Raw genomic sequence first — 19011 nt, 5'->3', positions numbered from 1 at the left:
AAGCCATGCATCCAAGAGGAGTTAACCATAAAACACGTTTTGAGTGGAGGGAATCTTTAATGACGCCATGACATTTATGCATGCTGGGCTGAATGAATTAATGAATTAATGAAAACTTTATTTAACAGATTGCAGAATGGGTACAATACAGTATGGCTCAATACACACAATTGTTAAGGGGATGCAGACCAGATAAATACGTTTGTCTTGTTTACATCAGGCTCCCCCATTTTCAATTCATAGTGACATTTATGACATACACAACATGACATCATCACATTTATGGCATAGGGACATACATGACATACAGGTATATAGTACTGTTACATTTGTGACATCACGATATGCACTTTAATACAGTACTGTTACCCATAGATCCTAACAGAGAATATACATTATGATGGGGAGGAGACTGTACATTAGGCTATTGTTAGCACTTGTTTTACAAAATGATACATTTGGAATGGATGTGAAAGTTCAAACGAATCTGGAGTTGATAAAAAAAAACGCAATTTGATTAGCAAATGCGCTACACATGCGCCTCTTTGATGGTCGTGAATGCAAGACTGACCCCAAAAATAATCTCGCGAAAATCAGCACCACGAGACTGCTGCTGTGTGTGGACAAAAGAGGACTCAGAAAGAGGGAGGGAGTCTGCATGAAGAGCTGGCAACTAAACAAAAAAAGCAACACATCTTAACGGGCGCTGGGCGCTTTTACACACACACACAGAAACGCAATCTGTATCGGTTAATTGCAACGGGATATACTGGTATATCGCTGGAAAGTTTCGCAGCATGCCTAGCAGCACATCTTTGTTGGAGGCCGACGAGGGGGAGTCGGAGGTCCCGCCGCCACTAGTGCATGTATTCGCCGGCATAGGCCTCGAAGAGCACGGCGCGCAGAGCCAGACCGCCGAACAAGCCGACGAAAGCCTCTCCTACCACCGCCTCCCGCCGATCTCGCACTTCGCTCTCCTCGGCGGCACGGTTCTCGACTTGAAGCCGCTGTCGCTGCGCCAGCAGCCCCCGTCGGAAGAGGAGGAAAATACCGCGGCGGCGGCGCCCGACAGCGAGCGAGAAGAAGAAGTCGCAAATGTCGATCCCGAGAACGTTCGCGTTGTTAGCAGCGGCGGCGGCGGCACGTTGCAGCAGCTAGCGCAGGCCCAGCGCCACCTCGCCTCGTCGGGACCGCTCGGTTCTGTTGTCCTGCCCCCCCCGCCGCCGGGTATGGAACCTTCGCCGGAGACCATCCTGCTGTACAACAGTAGTGACGATCTGGATGATGATGCCTTACAATCGGCCAACGGGATGCTCATTCTGCCGCCTGGGGTGTACGGAGAAGCGGGCTATGATCTGGAGCAGTCGTTGTTGATGAGGAGAAAGAGCGTCAACACCACCGAGTGCGTCGCGGTGCCGAGCTCCGAACACGTCGCCGAGATCGTGGGGAGACAGGGTGAGTTGTTGTTAACCGACGAGAAACTCTTGGACTTGTTCTCGCGGTCTTGTCCCCGGTGCCTCGTTTGTGCACATTAATAATACGTGAGCACGCGCCGGTGTGTTTTCAAGCAAAAGCCGGATCTCTTTATGTGGAATCATGTTGATTGGGGAACAAAGGTGTTGTTGCTAACTGGCTACCTAGCATTCCAGCAGCTAGCGGGGAACAGCCTGTCTTCTTCACGCCATTTCGCCCCCCCTGGGCCCTGGTTTTACTGGACGAAATTATTAGAAAAATAATAATTCTCCTCTAGTTTGAGGTTATTATGGGGTTTTAGACGTGAGGTCTCCAGTAACGTGTTAATGTAAGGGTTTATGAACAAGCGCCCCCGAGGTTGAATGGCTTGGGGGGAAAGGAGTGTTGGCAGTCTTGCTAAGTGGGTCATCATTACCCGAGAAAGACCCCACAAAAAGTTTGCATCAAAAGTTTTTATTTACGAAGCAGACCATGGCTATTTTTTTTAGCCTGCCAGACATTCGATGATATAACTTGCCTAGTTATTTTTTTCTTGCTTCATTCAGTAGTTGCTGTCCCGGCTGCCTTTTTGCGTTTGTCAAGTCACAACATGAACATATTTTCTGACCACCATTGCCACACCAGCCACAGTCTACACAGCTAGCTCCATGTCATAGCCGTGTACCACAGTTATCCTATTTGACTAATACATGGATGCCGTAGTCGCATTTTATGTTCCCATTCCCAAACTTTACATAACGTGATGGTAGGGTTGGGAAGTGTTGTTATGTCAGGTTTGGGACCGGTGGGGAAGGGTGCGCTACTCCGCTGTCTGTTGCACTATTGACAACAGGAAATTACTTTGGTGATGTTGGACTTTTAAAAACTACAAAGTTGTCTTGAGGATGATACAAGGACCATTGAGAATAACCGGTACAAACATATTTAATTTGTAAAATGGCATACTTGTGGAGTAGAGGTGATTTTGATGTGTATAATCTAATATGCTCATAAACCACTTTTTTTAACACTAATTAATGGTTTATTCTACCATTCCCTCATCCTTATCTCTCTTTCTTTCCACCTATTCTTAACCCCTTCATCTCCTGTCGTCTCTCACTACCCTCTTACTTTTTCTCTACCCCCGCCCTGCTCTCTCCCTCAGGCTGTAAGATCAAAGCGCTGCGAGCCAAGACCAACACCTACATCAAGACGCCAGTTCGGGGTGAGCAGCCTGTTTTCGTCGTAACTGGCCGCAAGGAAGACGTGGCGATGGCCAAGAGAGAGATCCTGTCTGCTGCCGAACACTTCTCCCTCATCAGGGCCTCCAGGAACAAGGCAGGCCCGCTGTCTGCTGTGGCGGGTCCCGGGCTCCCAGGAGCCCCTACTCTCCCTGGCCAAACAACCATCCAGGTAAGTTGGCATGGGACAAAAAGTAATCATGCAGACTAGATGGGCCTATTAAATCACAGGGACATTTAACCCTCTTGAGATATCGCATTTTCGAAGGGGTCCCTTGACCTCTCACCTCAAGGTATCTGACCGAAAATGGGTTCCATGGGTAGCCCCAAATACCCCCTTTACAGGTACGCCCAATGCCCATTTTATGCTAATACCATGCCGTTTTGAGCAAGAACCATGCAATACAAATCTGTAATTCTTAACACTTTGGCTGCCATGGGTTAAATTCATGATATACCATAGATTGCCAGCTCTATTTGTCTATGGAGAAAGTCCCCTTCTTTGCAGGGCTATAACTTTAAATTCTATTGCTACATTGCCATTATTAGGGCCCATTCAAAGTCCTATATGTATTGTTCATTGTGTAGCAACGTTAAACTTTTTCATTAACATATTCATAGTAAAGTATGGTCTAATGTATAAGTGTTTTCATCTCTTTCTGCAGCTTTCTCCAGAACGTGATATATAGCCCCAAATGCATTATATTGATGATGAAATACAGTTTGATGGCAATCAGCGCGATATAAAAAATTCCAACTAGACGTACTTCTAGAAGTTACTACACGTCATCTGATGTTGACCGGATGGGCGAGGGGGCGTTTATAATTCCGTGGGCAGCGTTATACCAATCATCTAATGTGGGTCAAATGTTGATAATAGCAGTTAGTATCGAAGACGGTAACGGTACACGCTAAAACTCACCCCAGTCTCCGCGCGCCGTTGGGCGATCATCGTAGAGTAGAAATGTTATCATTATGGGATGGCGATTTACCCGGTCCATCTCCAGCTTGTATAATGGTATATACGTCCAAATCATGTTGTTTATCGAGTTATTGGCAATCGATCGCCATGTAGTGTGACGAGCCAGAGTCCCGGGACATGTACCGAGTGCCCGGAAGTAATACGGCCGTCCAGCAAAACCTCTACTGCGCTTCCTGTTAAGCGATTGTGCCGATCGGCCACCAGATGGCGCTCCTGAACCGCCAGAGAGCTCAGTGGGTCCTCCTGGTGGATCTCAGGCCAGCGGAGGGGAAATATTAATCCGATTCCAGATTTTTGAAATATTGATATTAAAGACGCTGTAAAGCGTCCTCGGCAACTTGAGCATGGCCGGGAATGACGCTTTAACACGGCTCCTGGCAGCCAAAGTGTTAAAAAGAAATGGTGTATTTCACTATCTGCATATTTGGCTCCCTAAACCTCCTTGGACTTGCTTAAATTGGGTAAGACTTGTGTGGGTCCGATCAGTCCAATCGTATTCATGTGTGATGATGATGGTCCCCATGTGGCAGATTTCCACCACCTTGCTGCCCCGTGGCGGAATCCATGCTGCTGCTTTGTTTTGTTTTTTTCCACTACTGACCGACCCATGCTAATTTAGGCACGGCTGTGGGGTAGGTACTATTGTGCTGCAATTGGATACTGCAGACTGTTGATTGGTCAATGGAGCTCGTCACAAAAACGTTTTCCCATGTTCATGGTAAGGTCTGCAGCAATACTTTACAGTCAACCTCATTGTGGAAAAGTTTAGTGACACTCCTATTAAGAAATTAATCAATCTAGCGATCTATGCATGAAAACAATTACTTTTCTTCAGCAAATCTCATTAGTGCCAATATTGTGCTGTCGGATCAGTTCAGTTTGTCGGTTAATTATCTAAAGTTTGCTATTGGCCATTTTAGAGCTCTCATTTTGTTATCACCAAGGAAATGGGTTTGAAAGAAGTTGGTCGATCTAGTGATCTCTGCACAAAAACCATTACTGTTTTCAGCAAATCTCTTGGTTACAAGATTGTATATTGTGTTACAAGATAGTATATTGTGTTCTATTTATAGGTGAAGGCGCTAGGGCTGCGCGATATAACGGTAACGATAAATATCGTGATATATTTTAATAATCGATATCGAAAAAAAATTAAATATCGAATTATTTTTATTTTTTATTTTTTTGTGACCTGCAACAGGGCAGTTTTAAAACCAGAGACGGGGGACAGACTTGTCTTTCTTGCCTGCAACTTAAAGTAATGGCTTTGCCTGTCCAAATGACAATACTAACCAAATTGAGATTTCTTTTTCTCTTGTCCATTTATTTTGTTTGCTTTCTAATTTAAAATACAGTTTGAAACCGTCTGTACACAGTAGGCTATGTGTGCTAGCAGAGCTAGACTCCAGTCACGAGTCATGGTGCACATTTGGTGGTTTGTCCACCAAAAAAGCGCCAAAAGATAGAAAAAAAACTAGCGGAGCCAGAACTGTTCAATTCCCCTGGAGCCACAGCCAGCAGAGAAGCCGGTTTACTTTAGCTTTTAAACCAGCTGCAGTCTGAGAACTGGAGTGTGAGGGGATGTAACACTAAAGATGGCGGCAACAACAAAGAATTGCTGCAAAATAATCATACATCTGTTGTTAAAAAAAAATTAATTTCTTTTACTTATAACAATTTTGATAATTATCATATCGTTATCGCGATATGATTTTTTGCCATATCGCCCAGCCCTAGCGTGAAGCAATTATTTCTCACTACACGCCCAGTCAGTCCATATCCAGGGAAGGAGCATAGTGTATGGCAGTGGTCAGCAACCTTTTTGACATAGAGTGCCTGTTTGAAATATAGTTGTAACTAGTGTGCCTCAACAATCGTATTTTTTTTTCTTCTCATAATCGGGTATATTTAATGATAATTTTTACATTATTACATCATTATTGTTATTGTTATTATTAACAATATTATTATGATGGTTGTATCAACCCTAAATCTGAGTTGGGGGGGGGGGGGGGGATGCAATGCAGACAAACAGCTGCATACAGTGCGACCATTTCACTCACATTTGCCCATCATTTTTGGACACATCACACACCATCGGTGTGTGTACTGTGCGTGTGCTGTCATAGCTCCACCTACAGGCCTAATGGAGAACACCAGGATGTGAATGGAGGGTGAATGTGAGGTATATCGTGTAAATAAGTTTTGATTGATCGCAAGACTACACTGTAAAAATGTTTATAATAATAAGTTACCAGAACATAAAAATATTGAGTTCAGTTACTGTGCGTTAAGGTTTTCAGTTTTCAATCCATAATAAGTTAACAGAAAAATAAGTACACAACTACATTATTTCAACCTAATAAAACTATGTTTATTGTCATTGTTTTAAGAACACAAGTTGACTTGATAATACTCACATTTTGAGTAAAAAAAATGGCTTTTAACATGTGCAATGTTCAATGAAATAGAAAAATAAATAATAAAATGTGTTGATTAATCCCACTGGTCACAATGGTGACCGTAATAATGTTTTTTGTTATAAGGCTCTGCAAATGTTACTGAATGATGTAGCAATGTATTTCCAGCTAAATTGAAATAATAAACAAATAAAGGGTCTCAATTAAATATGTGGTAGTAAAAAGAACCGGTGGGAGGATTTCAACAAGATAAATGCGACAACAGTGCAAAATATTTCACTATAATATTTCAAAGCAAAAAAAATATATATATATATAATTTTTATTTATTTATTTAAATGCTGCCCCCTGTGCCTATGAAAGTGCCTAGGGTTGCCTACGCCTGGTGTATGGGGAATGATTGAATCCAACCATCTAAATGGTTCACTCAAATAAGTTTCTGACATTTTAGGCAAGAAATAGATACTGTATGCATTTGATGGATATTTTTTTAAATTTATTATGTTTTTGGTAGATTTTTTTATTAGTTTATTGGACAAGTCCAGCAGAGAGGAAGGATGGGAGGAGAGATATGGGGAAAGACATGCGGCAAAGGTCGTCGGGTCCGGGAGTCGAACCCGGGACGGCCGCGTTACATTACAGTGCGTTACGTGGTGCGCCACCCTGGCGCCCCACATTTGATGGATCTTAATTCATATTTGACCCGTGATTGAGTCGAAACGATCAATTAAAAGACCCCAAGTTGAAAAGTCGTTCCACTCTCTTTTTGCATTTTACAAAATGGCTACGGTCAATCCAAAACCAAATGCCCACAAAAAAGTACAGCATAGTCTCTCAACTTCCTTCACTGTGTTGTGTCAGTCGTGGAATGTGACATGTACGCCAACAAGCGGCGTAACTCCTCCCAAAGAGGGCTCCTCTATTGTCTCAGCTCCTCCTACCTACGCCAACAAGCGGCGTAACTTCTCCCAAAGAGGGCTCCTCTATTGTCTCAGCTCCTCCTATCTACGCCAACAAGTGGAGTAACTTCTCCCAAAGAGGGCTCCTCTATTGTATCAGCTCCTCCTACCTACACCAACAAGTGGAGTAACTCCTCCCAAAGAGGGCTCCTCTATTGTCTCAGCTCCTCCTACCTACACCAACAAACAAGTGGAGTAACCTCTCCCAAAGAGGGCTCCTCTATTGTCTCAGCTCCTCCTACCTACGCCAACAAGCGGCGTAACTTCTCCCAAAGAGGGCTCCTCTATTGTCTCAGCTCCTCCTACCTACGCCAACAAGTGGAGTAACTTCTCCCAAAGAGGGCTCCTCTATTGTATCAGCTCCTCCTACCTACACCAACAAACAAGCGGAGTAACCTCTCCCAAAGAGGGCTCCTCTATTGTCTCAGCTCCTCTTACCTACGCCGACACGGGTGTGTTGTGTACTGGAAAAACAACCCGGTCAACACAGCGAGGTACAGCAAGGCAACTTAGGGACTTGTTACACTAGTGTTTTTGTCGTCGTTTTTTTGAATACGTTTGATGTCCCTTTTACACAGAAATGCGTTTTTTGGCGGATACGTTGTGGCCCTAGCTGAAACGCTAAATTGTGTTTGCGTTTTGGAGTAGCGCCAAAAGCTCGCCGACAACAGTCGTGTAGTCTGCACGGAGCCGTTGTTGCGACAACGCCCATGCGCACTCAGTAGATACCATCTGCCTGCCCTTCCGGTGACAGCAGAGCTGTCCCAAATAGCTGCAGCTACCATGTGTTGTCAAGTTATTGTTATAAGGACCCAAGTCCAAGCTACAACAGTCTGCATTTGTTTGTATTGAGCCGTATTGTATTGTACCCATTATGCAATATGTTAAATAAAGTTTACATCCATTCATTCTGCTAGCATTACCGATTGGTTGGCTAACATGAGCTAGCATTAGCTATCAGACCCTGTTAGCTCAAAGCTCCTCTTTCAACTTAACAAGCATTAAACAAAATGGCCCAGTCATCTATTCACCTTTGTTTAATACACACAGCGTTGTCTCTAATGTTATCTAACTACTGATAGCTCCCGATATCATCAGTTTGGTGCTGGCTAACTAGCGTGAGCTAACGTTAGCTTCTAGCCACAATGCTATATTGTTATAATGGCATATTCCATTGACGTTAGCATGCAGCTAACTGTAGCTACCGATCTTTTTTTAGATTAAACTATCCGCTCTTGGTGGTCACTTGTGTTGATGTTAGTTTTGTTTCATCAACAAATGACAGGCAGAACACACAGTGAATGTATCCGTTTTGTTTATTGCACTTTTATTAGACTTTGCTGAAAAATAATTGCTGCATTGGGTAAAATAGGCAAAGATGGTGGCGCCCATAGGCGCCCGCCTTGTTGACATGTTCTTTGCAGGAAGTGTATTGGCACATTCAAGTTCTGATTGGTTGAAATTGCCTTCATGTTCGCCACCTACTGCCACCTACTGCTTTGGCAGTGTACTACATCACTGTGCTCTGGTGACAAAAACGAAAGTGTGACTCGAGGCTGCTACGTTGCGGCGAAACTCATCTGACAATGAAACGAAAATTAAACGAAAGGTGTAACCGGCGCCTTAGGCAAGCCTACCCATACTTTACCATGCCTACCCGTACTGTACCATGCCTGCTGGTCAGTTTAATTGTGCCAATAGTAGCCATTTCATTGTAGTGAGATTATTTTTATTTATTTATTGCTTGACCTCACTGTATAAAATGACCACAAACTAGAGGCTGAAGGCATTCAGAGAATGTATGGCTTTCCTAGGTTTATTGACAATAAGGAGGGGTGGAGGGGGCGTTCTGAGCAATTATCATTCAGAACAGAAGTGCTTGCCATCGAAAAAATGCAATTATTACAGAAATCTCCAAATGTCAACGTGTGTTCCTCAAAGTCTTAGTGTGGTATTTTGGAGGGATTGACCACGCTTGTCAACGAGTGCCTAACCAAAATACAGTGCTTATTACAAACTTATGACTAGAAAAACATGACACGCAATGCTGCGCTGCATCTCAAATTTAATCTTCAGGTTCTCCGCTTTCAGATGATGTCACCACTTCTATGTGGCATCTACTGTTGACCTGCTATCTCCCCCCAAACCCCCCCTCCTTAGAAAACTGAGAAATGTGTTTTCTCAGTATTGTAGCATTGGGCAGCTTCAGTTGTTGATCATCAGAGTACTTGGGAGCACTGCCATAATATTTTTCTTACCCATATATTTTCACTTAATTATACTCTTGAACCCAATCTGTTGTGTACTGTCTTACCCTTACAGGTGCGGGTGCCATATCGCGTTGTGGGGCTGGTCGTGGGTCCTAAAGGTGAGTTGTAAACTGGGTGATGATGGAAAAACTTGATGAAAGAAATAGTAGAAAATATAATTATACCAGAAAAACATACAATACTCATACTGTTGTCCTCTCTTCTCCTGTCTTGTAGTCTCTACAATTTTCCCCACTCCACTTCTCATGCAGAACCAGAAGCACTTTATTCGCTAGGCACAAATAATTCCCAGGAATGTGCCTTTGCTGATATTGGTGCATTGGTGCAGCACAGTAACATGCTAAGCCTCATGGTACAAGGACAGTAGGGACCTCATAAGACATTCATAGTATTGCTTGCTTATATCTTAGACCACATTGTTTCTTTTAAGTGACAGTGAAAATATGAGTTAATGTCACCATATCAGGGATTCTCGATCAGGGTAAGATTCCATTCCATTTTAGCAGAACAGGGATCCTCGATCAGGGCTAGATTTCATTCCACTTTAGCAGACCAGGGATTCTCGTTCAGGACTAGATTCCATTCCATTCCACTTTAGCAGACCAGGGATCCTCGATCAGGACTAGATTCCATTCCATTCCACTTTAGCAGACTAGGGATCCTCGATCAGGGCTAGATTCCATTCCACTTTATCACATGCCCTTAGTTTATTCTCTTCTCTTAAGTAAGCCCTTTGATTTTCTGACATGGCAACAAGTACCCCAAAGGGCACAAACCCCAGCACTCCTGAGAAGTGTGATTTAATACGGGCCTTGGATCTTCTCTTTCAGGAGCGACCATCAAGCGTATTCAGCAGCAGACTCACACCTACATCGTAACACCGAGCCGCGACAAGGAGCCGGTGTTTGAAGTGACCGGGATGCCAGAGAACGTGGACCGGGCGAGGGATGAGATCGAGGCCCACATCGCCCTCCGCACCGGGACCTGCGGCGGCATTGAGGCTCCGGGCGCCGACGACAACGACTTCCACTTCAACGGGACGGACGTCAGCTTCGAGGGTGCGGCGGCGGCGGCAGGTTTGGGAAGGGAAGCGGCCTGGCTTCAGGCAAACGCGGCATCAACCGGCGCCGCCGCACCACCGCCACCGCCGATGAGCATAACCGGTACTCAGCGAATCAATAGCAATATTAACGGCGGCGTCAGGATGTCTGCCACCTACCGCAACGACAGCTCCAGCTCACTCGGCAGCGGCTCTAGTTCCGCCGACTCGTTCTACGGCGGAGGGAACGGGAATCGGATGGCCGATTTCAGCCCGACCAGTCCGTTTAACGCCAACTCCAACAACAACAATAATAACGGTGGTGGGGGCGCAAGTTTCTGGTTCGGCGACAGCCTTCTCCCCCTGGGCTCTGAGGAAATGGTCGGTCTGGGGGCGGGTTCCTCCTCGGGATTTGACCCCTTGACCATATCCACCGCCTCGCACCCTGTCCCCCAGCCTCACGTGGTCTGGAGCCACTTCGTGGACCACCAAGGCGTCCAGGCATTTGATGCCCGTCAAACCCAGGTTGGTGTGTGTGGATAGAATTGTGCTTTGATAGAGTGTTTGCATTTCAAATAGTTGAATCATAATAGATAGATGGATAGATAGATAGATGGATAGATAGATACATTACTGCCACTGTCTTAACCCTTTCTCCGCCGATGATGTATTTAATGACGGGTTACGGCGTCTTTGAGATCAATATTTCATATTTTCATCATGGTATTCACATTTCACCCACGGAGTCTTTGCTGGTGTTGTAGGACTCCACTCAACTCTGCAACGCTTCAATACCGCCACCTGGTGGCCGATCGGCGAGTTGCCAAAACCGGAAGTGGCCGGAAGTGCTTAGTCCGTCCCCTATTCTGTCCGGCCACTCGCTATCGCTCGCGGGACTCTATCCAGACACCGTGCATATCGATCCGTTGCCATAACTCAATAAACAACATGATTGAACGTATATTAGTATTATACAAACCGGAACTGGATCACCTAGATCAACATCCCATAATATCAATCTTTTTGCTCCACGCTCATCACCCAACGGTAAGAGGAGACTGGGGTGAGTTTCAGCGTTTTTCTTTACCATTTTCGATACAAACTGCTCTGATCTATATATCACCCATACTACATAAATGATTTAACGTCGGCCACGGAATTCTAAACGACCCCCCCCCCCCCTCCGGTCAACCGCAGATGATCAGTCAACACGTCTAGGATCATGTACAGTTGAAATTTTTTATCTGGCGTCGATTGGTATCGAACTGCATTTGATGATCTAATATATGCATTTATGGCTATTTATGGCTATCTCACGTTCTATGAAATACTGCAGAAAACGATAAAAACATATTTATACTCTAGACCGTATTATTGTATGAATGTGTGAATGAAAAAGTAAAACTTTCCTACATCCTGAACGATAGATAATTGATGTTGAATGGGCCATAGTAATGTCAATTTAGCAATACAATTTAAAAAGTTATAGCCCTGCAAAGAAGGTGAACATCTCCATAGACAAAATAGAGCTGGCAGAGAGGCTACAAGGATGGATATAAGCTCCGGCAAAGAATGGGTTAAGTGCCACAGCTTAGTTCATCATAAGGACCAGGTTCATGGCGATGTTTGCCTCCAGGATCGTCTTGGACCATGATCTCATGATACACACCCAGCCCTGCTCCTCATCCCACAACATGCAAACATGTACCTCCTTACAGCCAGTGCTTGAGAATTCTTCAGGAAATTACTAATTCAGCGCTGGGGGGAAAATAACTAATCGTCTTGGGTGACTAAGACCAAAACGGACCATTAATCACTGAAGAGGAGGCAGTCCTACTCCATCTGCTGCTTTTGATACATAAACCTTCAGTTTAAGATGCATTATTATTACCCTTCTGTAAATATTCTTTCAACTTTCATACCATTCAACTCCCAAAAGGCTCCCAAACTACTACTACAACTAATTTCACAGCATTGTAATTGTAGTATTGTCTTCTAATCTATGCGATTGCTCCTCCCTCCAGACCAGTCAGCCCGGCACTCCCCGCCTCTCCCCAACCTTCCCCGGGACCGAGGCCCTGGAGCACCCTCAGGCCCAGCGCGTACAGAGGGCCCCTCTCGGCTCCGCCGGGCCCCCTGACTCCCACAGGTTCCCGGTCTACGGCCCCGCCTTCTCCTCTTCCAGCGAAAGCACCGCCTCCTCTTCCTCCCCCCCTGACTCGTCCCTCGCCTACCGGCCCGCGCTGGGCTCGGCAGGGAGGGGCCAGGAGGTCTGTATCCGCTGCATGGAGAGCCAGGTGATCGCCGCCCTAGTGCCCTGCGGCCATAACCTGTTCTGCATCGAGTGCGCCACTCAGATATGCCAGGGTCCAGAGGCTGTTTGCCCCGTGTGCGTCTCCCCAGTCACACAGGCAATACAACTCCGTAACATATGATTCCCCCACCCTCCCCCCGTCCAGAGCCCTTGATGGAGAGTTTGGCCAGGTTGAAATACAGATGCCTGTGATGTTGCTCCTTCTCTATGACTTAAAGGTCGGCGGCAAATGCGTAACAATACCCCCTTGTAGACATCGCTACAGTGAGACGTCTTGCAACATTCTTGAGATCAATAGCCTTGGAACAGGACTGTGGAGCTAACATGGCTGACATTGAAAACAACAGTGGCCAAACTTTTCAGTGGTTCTGTCCCGTCTGTCTTCTGGGGACCAGCTTCCCCTTTCGTCTGACCCTAACTAACCGTGACCATTAGTGCAGAAATCACTACACTGGCCCCAGACCAGCGTCTAGGTACAACTTCACCCTACATCGTTTTGTTCCAACAAGGGTGGGGTTGGCTGTGGAGGGAGTCGTGAACCATGATTCATGCGTGTGGTGGGTTAGGATGTAAGGCCCCACACAGGTGCCTGTTATTGAGAGGTCTTCTTCCCAGATGAATGATTGGTTGATCAGTTGAGGGTTGTGCCCTTCTAAGTAGCATTGGATGGGGTGGGATTTTGTTTCTTCGCATTGGATTTCTAGATTTTTTTTGTGATTAATTTCTGCCTAACTATTTTTTATGTATGTTCTGAGTTTTTGATTACTGACTGTTAAAATTGGGAGTACAGCTGGCTTTTGGATCAAGGTTTAGGTTTGTCAGGAAATTATTTTTTATGTTTTTCTTTTTATCTCAACGGTTTTACCATATTTCTTTTATTTTGTTCTGCTGCTACATTATTTTTTTTACGTCATGACATTTTTGCCCCGCCCCACCCCATTGCCTATCATTCGCAGCGGTAGGACCTAATTGGAAAAAAGTAGGAGTAGTCATTGAGTGCATTTACACGCGCATGTTATTCTGGATAATAGTTCATATCCTGCATAATCCTGGCTAAGGTATAATTGGAATATTCCAAATATTACCATGGAAACTAGGCTTACATGGAGTGCAAAAACTAACCGCAAATGTGGTAAGGTGTATCCATGCATTATGAACAGAATATGTTTACATGAACCAGTTCAAAACAGAATACTTGAGGATCCCAAATAACGCCATGCACATGTCATTTGGCTTTTTTAAACTAAGTGGGTGGAACTGCAGGTGTTGTAATCTCAGTGACTCCTCCTTTTTGCTCCTAGGTTGGAACCAGGAAGTGGTTAGCTCCTCCCCCTTAAATAATAGGACGCTACACCACTTTGCTACCGTCATGTTGCTTTCCGTTGCTACTTTAAAACGACAACAAAAAAACATCTGTTTACAGTAAACTTGTGCCTAATTCTGTAATGAGTTTTTGAAACAAAGAAACTTAAAGCGACTGTGTTGTTTTTGTTAATTAATCAGGTTCTGGAGCGCATACAGAGCAAATCGAGACAACCGGCACTTCATACGGTGTACACTCTCCAGAACTTGATTAATTCACAGAAAATTAAAAGATATATATATATATATATATATATATATATATATATATAATATTAAAAAAGACACATTGTTGCTTTAAAACAAGAAAATGGTTTAGTGGACACACAATGTTACCATGTCTTATTATAGCAAACCTGTGGCCTTTTTGGAAAGCCTGTAATTTACTGAACAACACTAGAACCCAAAGCCCAGACCTTATGTTCAAAACAACTAATACTGAGAGAAGTCTGAAGTCTTAATGCATTCAGCTTGGGTCAGTTTCCCGAAAGCATCTTGGCACTAATATCCTATTTATACATTGGAGTAAAATTTATCAAAGCTGTTTCAGCAGTGTAGGTTTTTTGGAAACGCATCTCATATTTATTTCTAAATTATACATTTTTTTACGCTTTTCCCAATTGTCTTCCCTTTCTTTTTTTCTCTTCCTGCATTTTCTCTTCATCCCGTTCTTTAGTGTTGAGATGCTTTTCGGACACTGAGCCTCAGTGACTTGGTGATCTGTACTTGACTAAGCGTTCCAGAATGCCTAGATTGGAGTCACTTTACAGATTTCAATATCATAATGACGGTTCATTGACACATAAACCTCATCCCCATCGTGAGAGCTGATAATCATGTAATGTCACTGCATCGTAGGTAGTCTGGGGCACCGCCCTACATTACGTGGTTGGGCTACTGACATTCCAGCCATATTGATAATCCTTTCACTTGATCCATCTGGTATCAGATTTGCAACGCATTTGGTTTAATTAATTTGGGGATGCGAAATGGCACCAATGCATCGCTTTGCCCTTTGTGAGAGAAGCTTGAGGCGGTTGTACTGTGATGCTGATATTGAGCTCTGGCAAAAATAGTTTTAAATATATGGCCTGCTTGAGGGGCGCTCGATTCATCTCGCCAGGCACAACCAGTCTCAAAAGTAGACCCCCGCCACCTGCAAAATCAGATGGACTAAGCACTCCCTGTGATTTTACAGGTGGAAAGGGATAACTTCACATTTCATTTTCATTTTAGTCTCATTACTTGCACCAGACCCATTTATGGGAGAAAATAATTTCTCCCCACCCCCCTTCAGCATTGCTCATTCAAAACAATGTGTGCTGCTAGCTGGACACTAACAAGCTAACTTGCAGATAGTGGCAGCCAATGGTTTGAATGAGGAATGCTAAAAGGTCATTTAGCAGTTAACCAAGTGACTATGTGAGTTACTAATGAATGAAGACTGACATTTTAAATATCAAGATGACAATTCTCATATTGAGCTATGGCTTTTGCCTAGTTTTGCAGCTTATATTGCCTGCCCTAATGCATTGATCAAAGGCTCTGAGCAGTACACACTTAAATTGGCGATCATTTCAGTTGCCTTCTGTAATGTCTGATAACATTGTTTGTGTTTTATTGTGTGCCCTACAAGCACAAGCCCCTTATTTCATCACATTCTCTGAGGCCCAGGATACTTCCTGATCCTCCCTTCTTCCCTTCAAAGTGTACCCTCGTTCGCTCCTCGCTGACTGAGACGAGATCAACCCGAGCCCTAGCTTAAACATCCACTGAGTCTGTAGGTCCCAGAGGAGTGACTAAAGTAACACATTTAAAGGGGGAAAAGTGTGGAATCAGGCTGAGTAGACACTACTGTTGGTTTACCATCTGGCATGCTAGTGCGGACGTTGAAAAGAAGTCCCTCTGGCTCTCCCTCCTGTCACTTGGGTCGAAATAGTATTTTAAGAGTAATTTAACTTTTTTAGACCTATTATCAAATGCGTCTGTTTCTTAAATGAATGATTGAGCTTGCCTGGGATTATTCTCAAAAGGGTATAAAAAAAATCACCTACATATCTTCTACTTCCAAACAAGACCGGCACAATCAAATACTTGTTAAGTGTTTGGAATGATTTGAAGTAGTCTGCTTAGACTCCTGTCTACTTTCACTCTCTTCAGTCCGTCTAACCGTCCGTCTTCATGGAGAGACAGCTCTCTGAAGGGTTGATTTCTCTTTCTATATCTCTCTAAATATATCTCACTTTCTGTCTCACTCCTTCCTGGGGGAATGCAATATGCTGTAGGCCCTCAACCTCTCCAGATCAATCTTCTCTATTGACATTTTTTTGTGTATTGATTATATTATTACTGTTAATGACTGGTAAATATACAGAATTTTATTTTTTATTTCCACTTGAAGTTACATTTCATATATACAAATATAAATATATCTATATATTAAAATGTTTACAAATAAGATTTTTTCTTTTATTATTTTTATTTTTTACTTTTCTCTAGTGAGTGACTAAGTAATGTGCAGGAAAAGACTTGGGTTGCAGGAGGGTATCAGTGCTATTTGCTTGTAGTCTAGTTATTTAGTTTTCCAGTATTGATGATGATGATACTAGTATTGATGATAAGAGATTTAGCTGCCGTTTAACCTAGTGGAAATGGAATGTGCAACACAAGCATGACATAATGTACCGCCATTGTAAAACGTTACACTGCAACCGTTTGTGAAGAGGCCAAGGATCTAAGCTGCCTGTAATGTCTGTACGCCACCAAAATAAGAATGGTATACTGTAAAATGTATCTTAGATATATCTATATATAAATATATACATATATTATTAAGCTGTACCAACAGTTTAAAGTATTTGCTAATTTTAATACACTTTTGTTATGTATATGTAGGGGAAGTCTTATGGCATATAAATTCTACAAATTTGAGTCGGGAGTTTAAAAGCAGACTATATTTTATGATAACGGCCTTTTAAGTTATTGCGGCCAAAGCACTGATATTATATATTTGCTGTAAAGAGAATTTAAGAGTTTTATTTTTCTGATATTAAAGTTACTTAATAAAGACGTTTTCATTTTAAGCCATTTCTGTCCCTTGTGTTATTTGTACCCTGATATATTAATTGTCTGTTATTTACTTTTTAGAAATATAATATTGGTAATTTGAGCATGCTCACATCTTTGCCACATGCACAGTACCACAAAATACAGCAGTCCATACAACCACAAAGTACTGTAAAGTAGAACAGCACTGCTGCGGGTAACTCTAGATAGAAAAAAGAAAGAAGTGCCGGGAGGTTATAGAACTTTTGTAAATCTTAGGATTCACAAATCTTGAAAAATTGGGAGATTGACAAAATAATATGTTGCAGATTTCTGGACTTTATACCATACAGTGAAAAGGTATGGTATAATTGGCCCAAAGTCCTGTCTATGGGGTATGTTTGAATATATCAAACAAACATGCAAAATTATATTCTTCAATGGAGCGCCATGACACACAAGTCTCTGGATTCAACCAGGTAGTAAGTGGACTGATCAAAACACCATACCATTAAAATCCTTTTTTTTGCAGGTTTCCAAAACGGCAATACAGACGCAACACAAGTGATGATGGTATAACAGGGTTAAAGCTTTATTTAGAACATTTTAATGACCGTTCGAAAAGGTAGAAGCAAAAAGAATAAAACCAACTTTGCCAGTGATCAATTCCTGGTGCCGATATGGTGTTGAGAGCCCTCACGCACCACGTGGCTGCCTGTAGGGAAATTACTGCCTGAGTCAATACACTTCTAGTGGCACCAAAATGGCAGAACGTACTCATGCAAGCAGACCGGGGGATACAAGGATCTAAAAAATGCAACGTACCTATGCTAAAACACAAAAGGGGAAGGGGCGGGAAAGATATACTGTAAATATGGGGAAGGCGGCCTAATACGAGGGGGAAATGGGGAATTAAAAGAAGACTATACTGGCCACCTCTGCTGCAGTTAAAGGAGCACTTCATCCAAAAAAAAATTATTCGTATGATCAGTTACTCACCCCATGATGCCTTGGATTCATGAAGATTTTCTTTTGTTGTTGCACTTCTCCACGGTGAATGTAGAATCCAAAAAATGCTAGAAATACTTGATGAATTGAAGTTAATGGAGATTTTAGGAGTAAGGTCAAGCAGTAGTCTGACCAGTTTGTTTTGTGATGTTTGTAATCTTGTTTTTAGTGCCTTTGAGGTGCTTTGGTACCATGAGGTGCAAGCATAGTCGTAGTACCCTTGAATGAGTGCTCCTGCCAGAGTCTTCAGGGTATTCTTGTATACCAGAGAGGAGATCCGGTACAAGAATCTTGTTCGTTGGTTGACTTTTTTTATTACATTGGTTGCCATTTTGTCACAGGAAAGATTTGCCTCTAGGATGGAACCCAGGTATGTAATTACATTTTTCTTTGTGACAATATTGTCACTCACTGTAACAGAGAAGCCGTTGGCCTTGCTGAGTTTGTTATTTGATCCAAAGAGAATGGACTGTTTTACCCAGGTGTAGTGATAGTTTGTTATCAGCGAGCCAGGTGCAGATTCTGCCGAGTTCAGAGCTGAGGGCTTTTTCAACCTGTAACTTGTCCCTGTCAGAGACCAGCAGGGCTGAGTCGTCCGCGAACAGGAACAAGTTGCACAAGCTGATGACATGTCATTTGTATAAATTAGAAACAGTAGCGGTCCTGTATGCTTCCTTGTGGAACACCACAGCTCACTGGGAGGGGGGGGGGGGGTAGTGTACTGTTTACCTCCACCATCTGTTTTCTCCCCTCCAGGTATGATTGCATCCAGCTCACTGATGTACTATCAAAACCAATTGCTGGGCGTCTTGAAGCCACAGAGGCTAACAATTTTCCACTTGTTTTACAATGTTGTGAATATCACAATGGTGGGTCATTCATACGGACTCTTCTCGTGAACACGTTAAAAAAACAAGTT

At 43.3% G+C, this 19011-nt stretch overlaps 1 protein-coding gene across 1 annotated transcript; it reads left to right on the top strand.

Annotated features, from left to right (window-relative positions):
• The first annotated feature begins 595 nt into the window (after positions 1-595).
• Positions 596-17126, top strand: LOC311233035 (RNA-binding protein MEX3B-like). Its single transcript, XM_084319893.1, has 5 exons — positions 596-1455; positions 2618-2865; positions 9377-9422; positions 10155-10888; positions 12388-17126. Exons 1-5 carry the CDS (start codon positions 798-800, stop codon positions 12796-12798), a joined length of 2097 nt encoding a protein of 698 aa, XP_084176019.1. The 5' UTR covers positions 596-797; the 3' UTR covers positions 12799-17126.
• Positions 17127-19011: the final 1885 nt, after the last annotated feature.

The sequence above is a fragment of the Notolepis coatsorum genome (genome assembly GCF_963971535.1).
Source record: "Notolepis coatsorum genome assembly, chromosome: 1".
Taxonomy (NCBI): domain Eukaryota; kingdom Metazoa; phylum Chordata; class Actinopteri; order Aulopiformes; family Paralepididae; genus Notolepis; species Notolepis coatsorum.
Note: the sequence above shows the minus strand (reverse complement) of the source record. Positions and strands in the feature narration are given on the sequence as shown.

What these genes read in the sequence shown, in the direction of transcription:
- LOC311233035 (XM_084319893.1), top strand. Translation starts at nt 798, where the DNA reads ATGCCTAGCAGCACATCTTTGTTGGAGGCCGACGAGGGGGAGTCGGAG. An exon ending in GCTGGTCGTGGGTCCTAAAG is followed by an intron (nt 9,423 to 10,154) that starts GTGAGTTGTAAA and finishes CTTCTCTTTCAG; the next exon opens with GAGCGACCATCAAGCGTATT. An exon ending in TTGATGCCCGTCAAACCCAG is followed by an intron (nt 10,889 to 12,387) that starts GTTGGTGTGTGT and finishes TCCTCCCTCCAG; the next exon opens with ACCAGTCAGCCCGGCACTCC.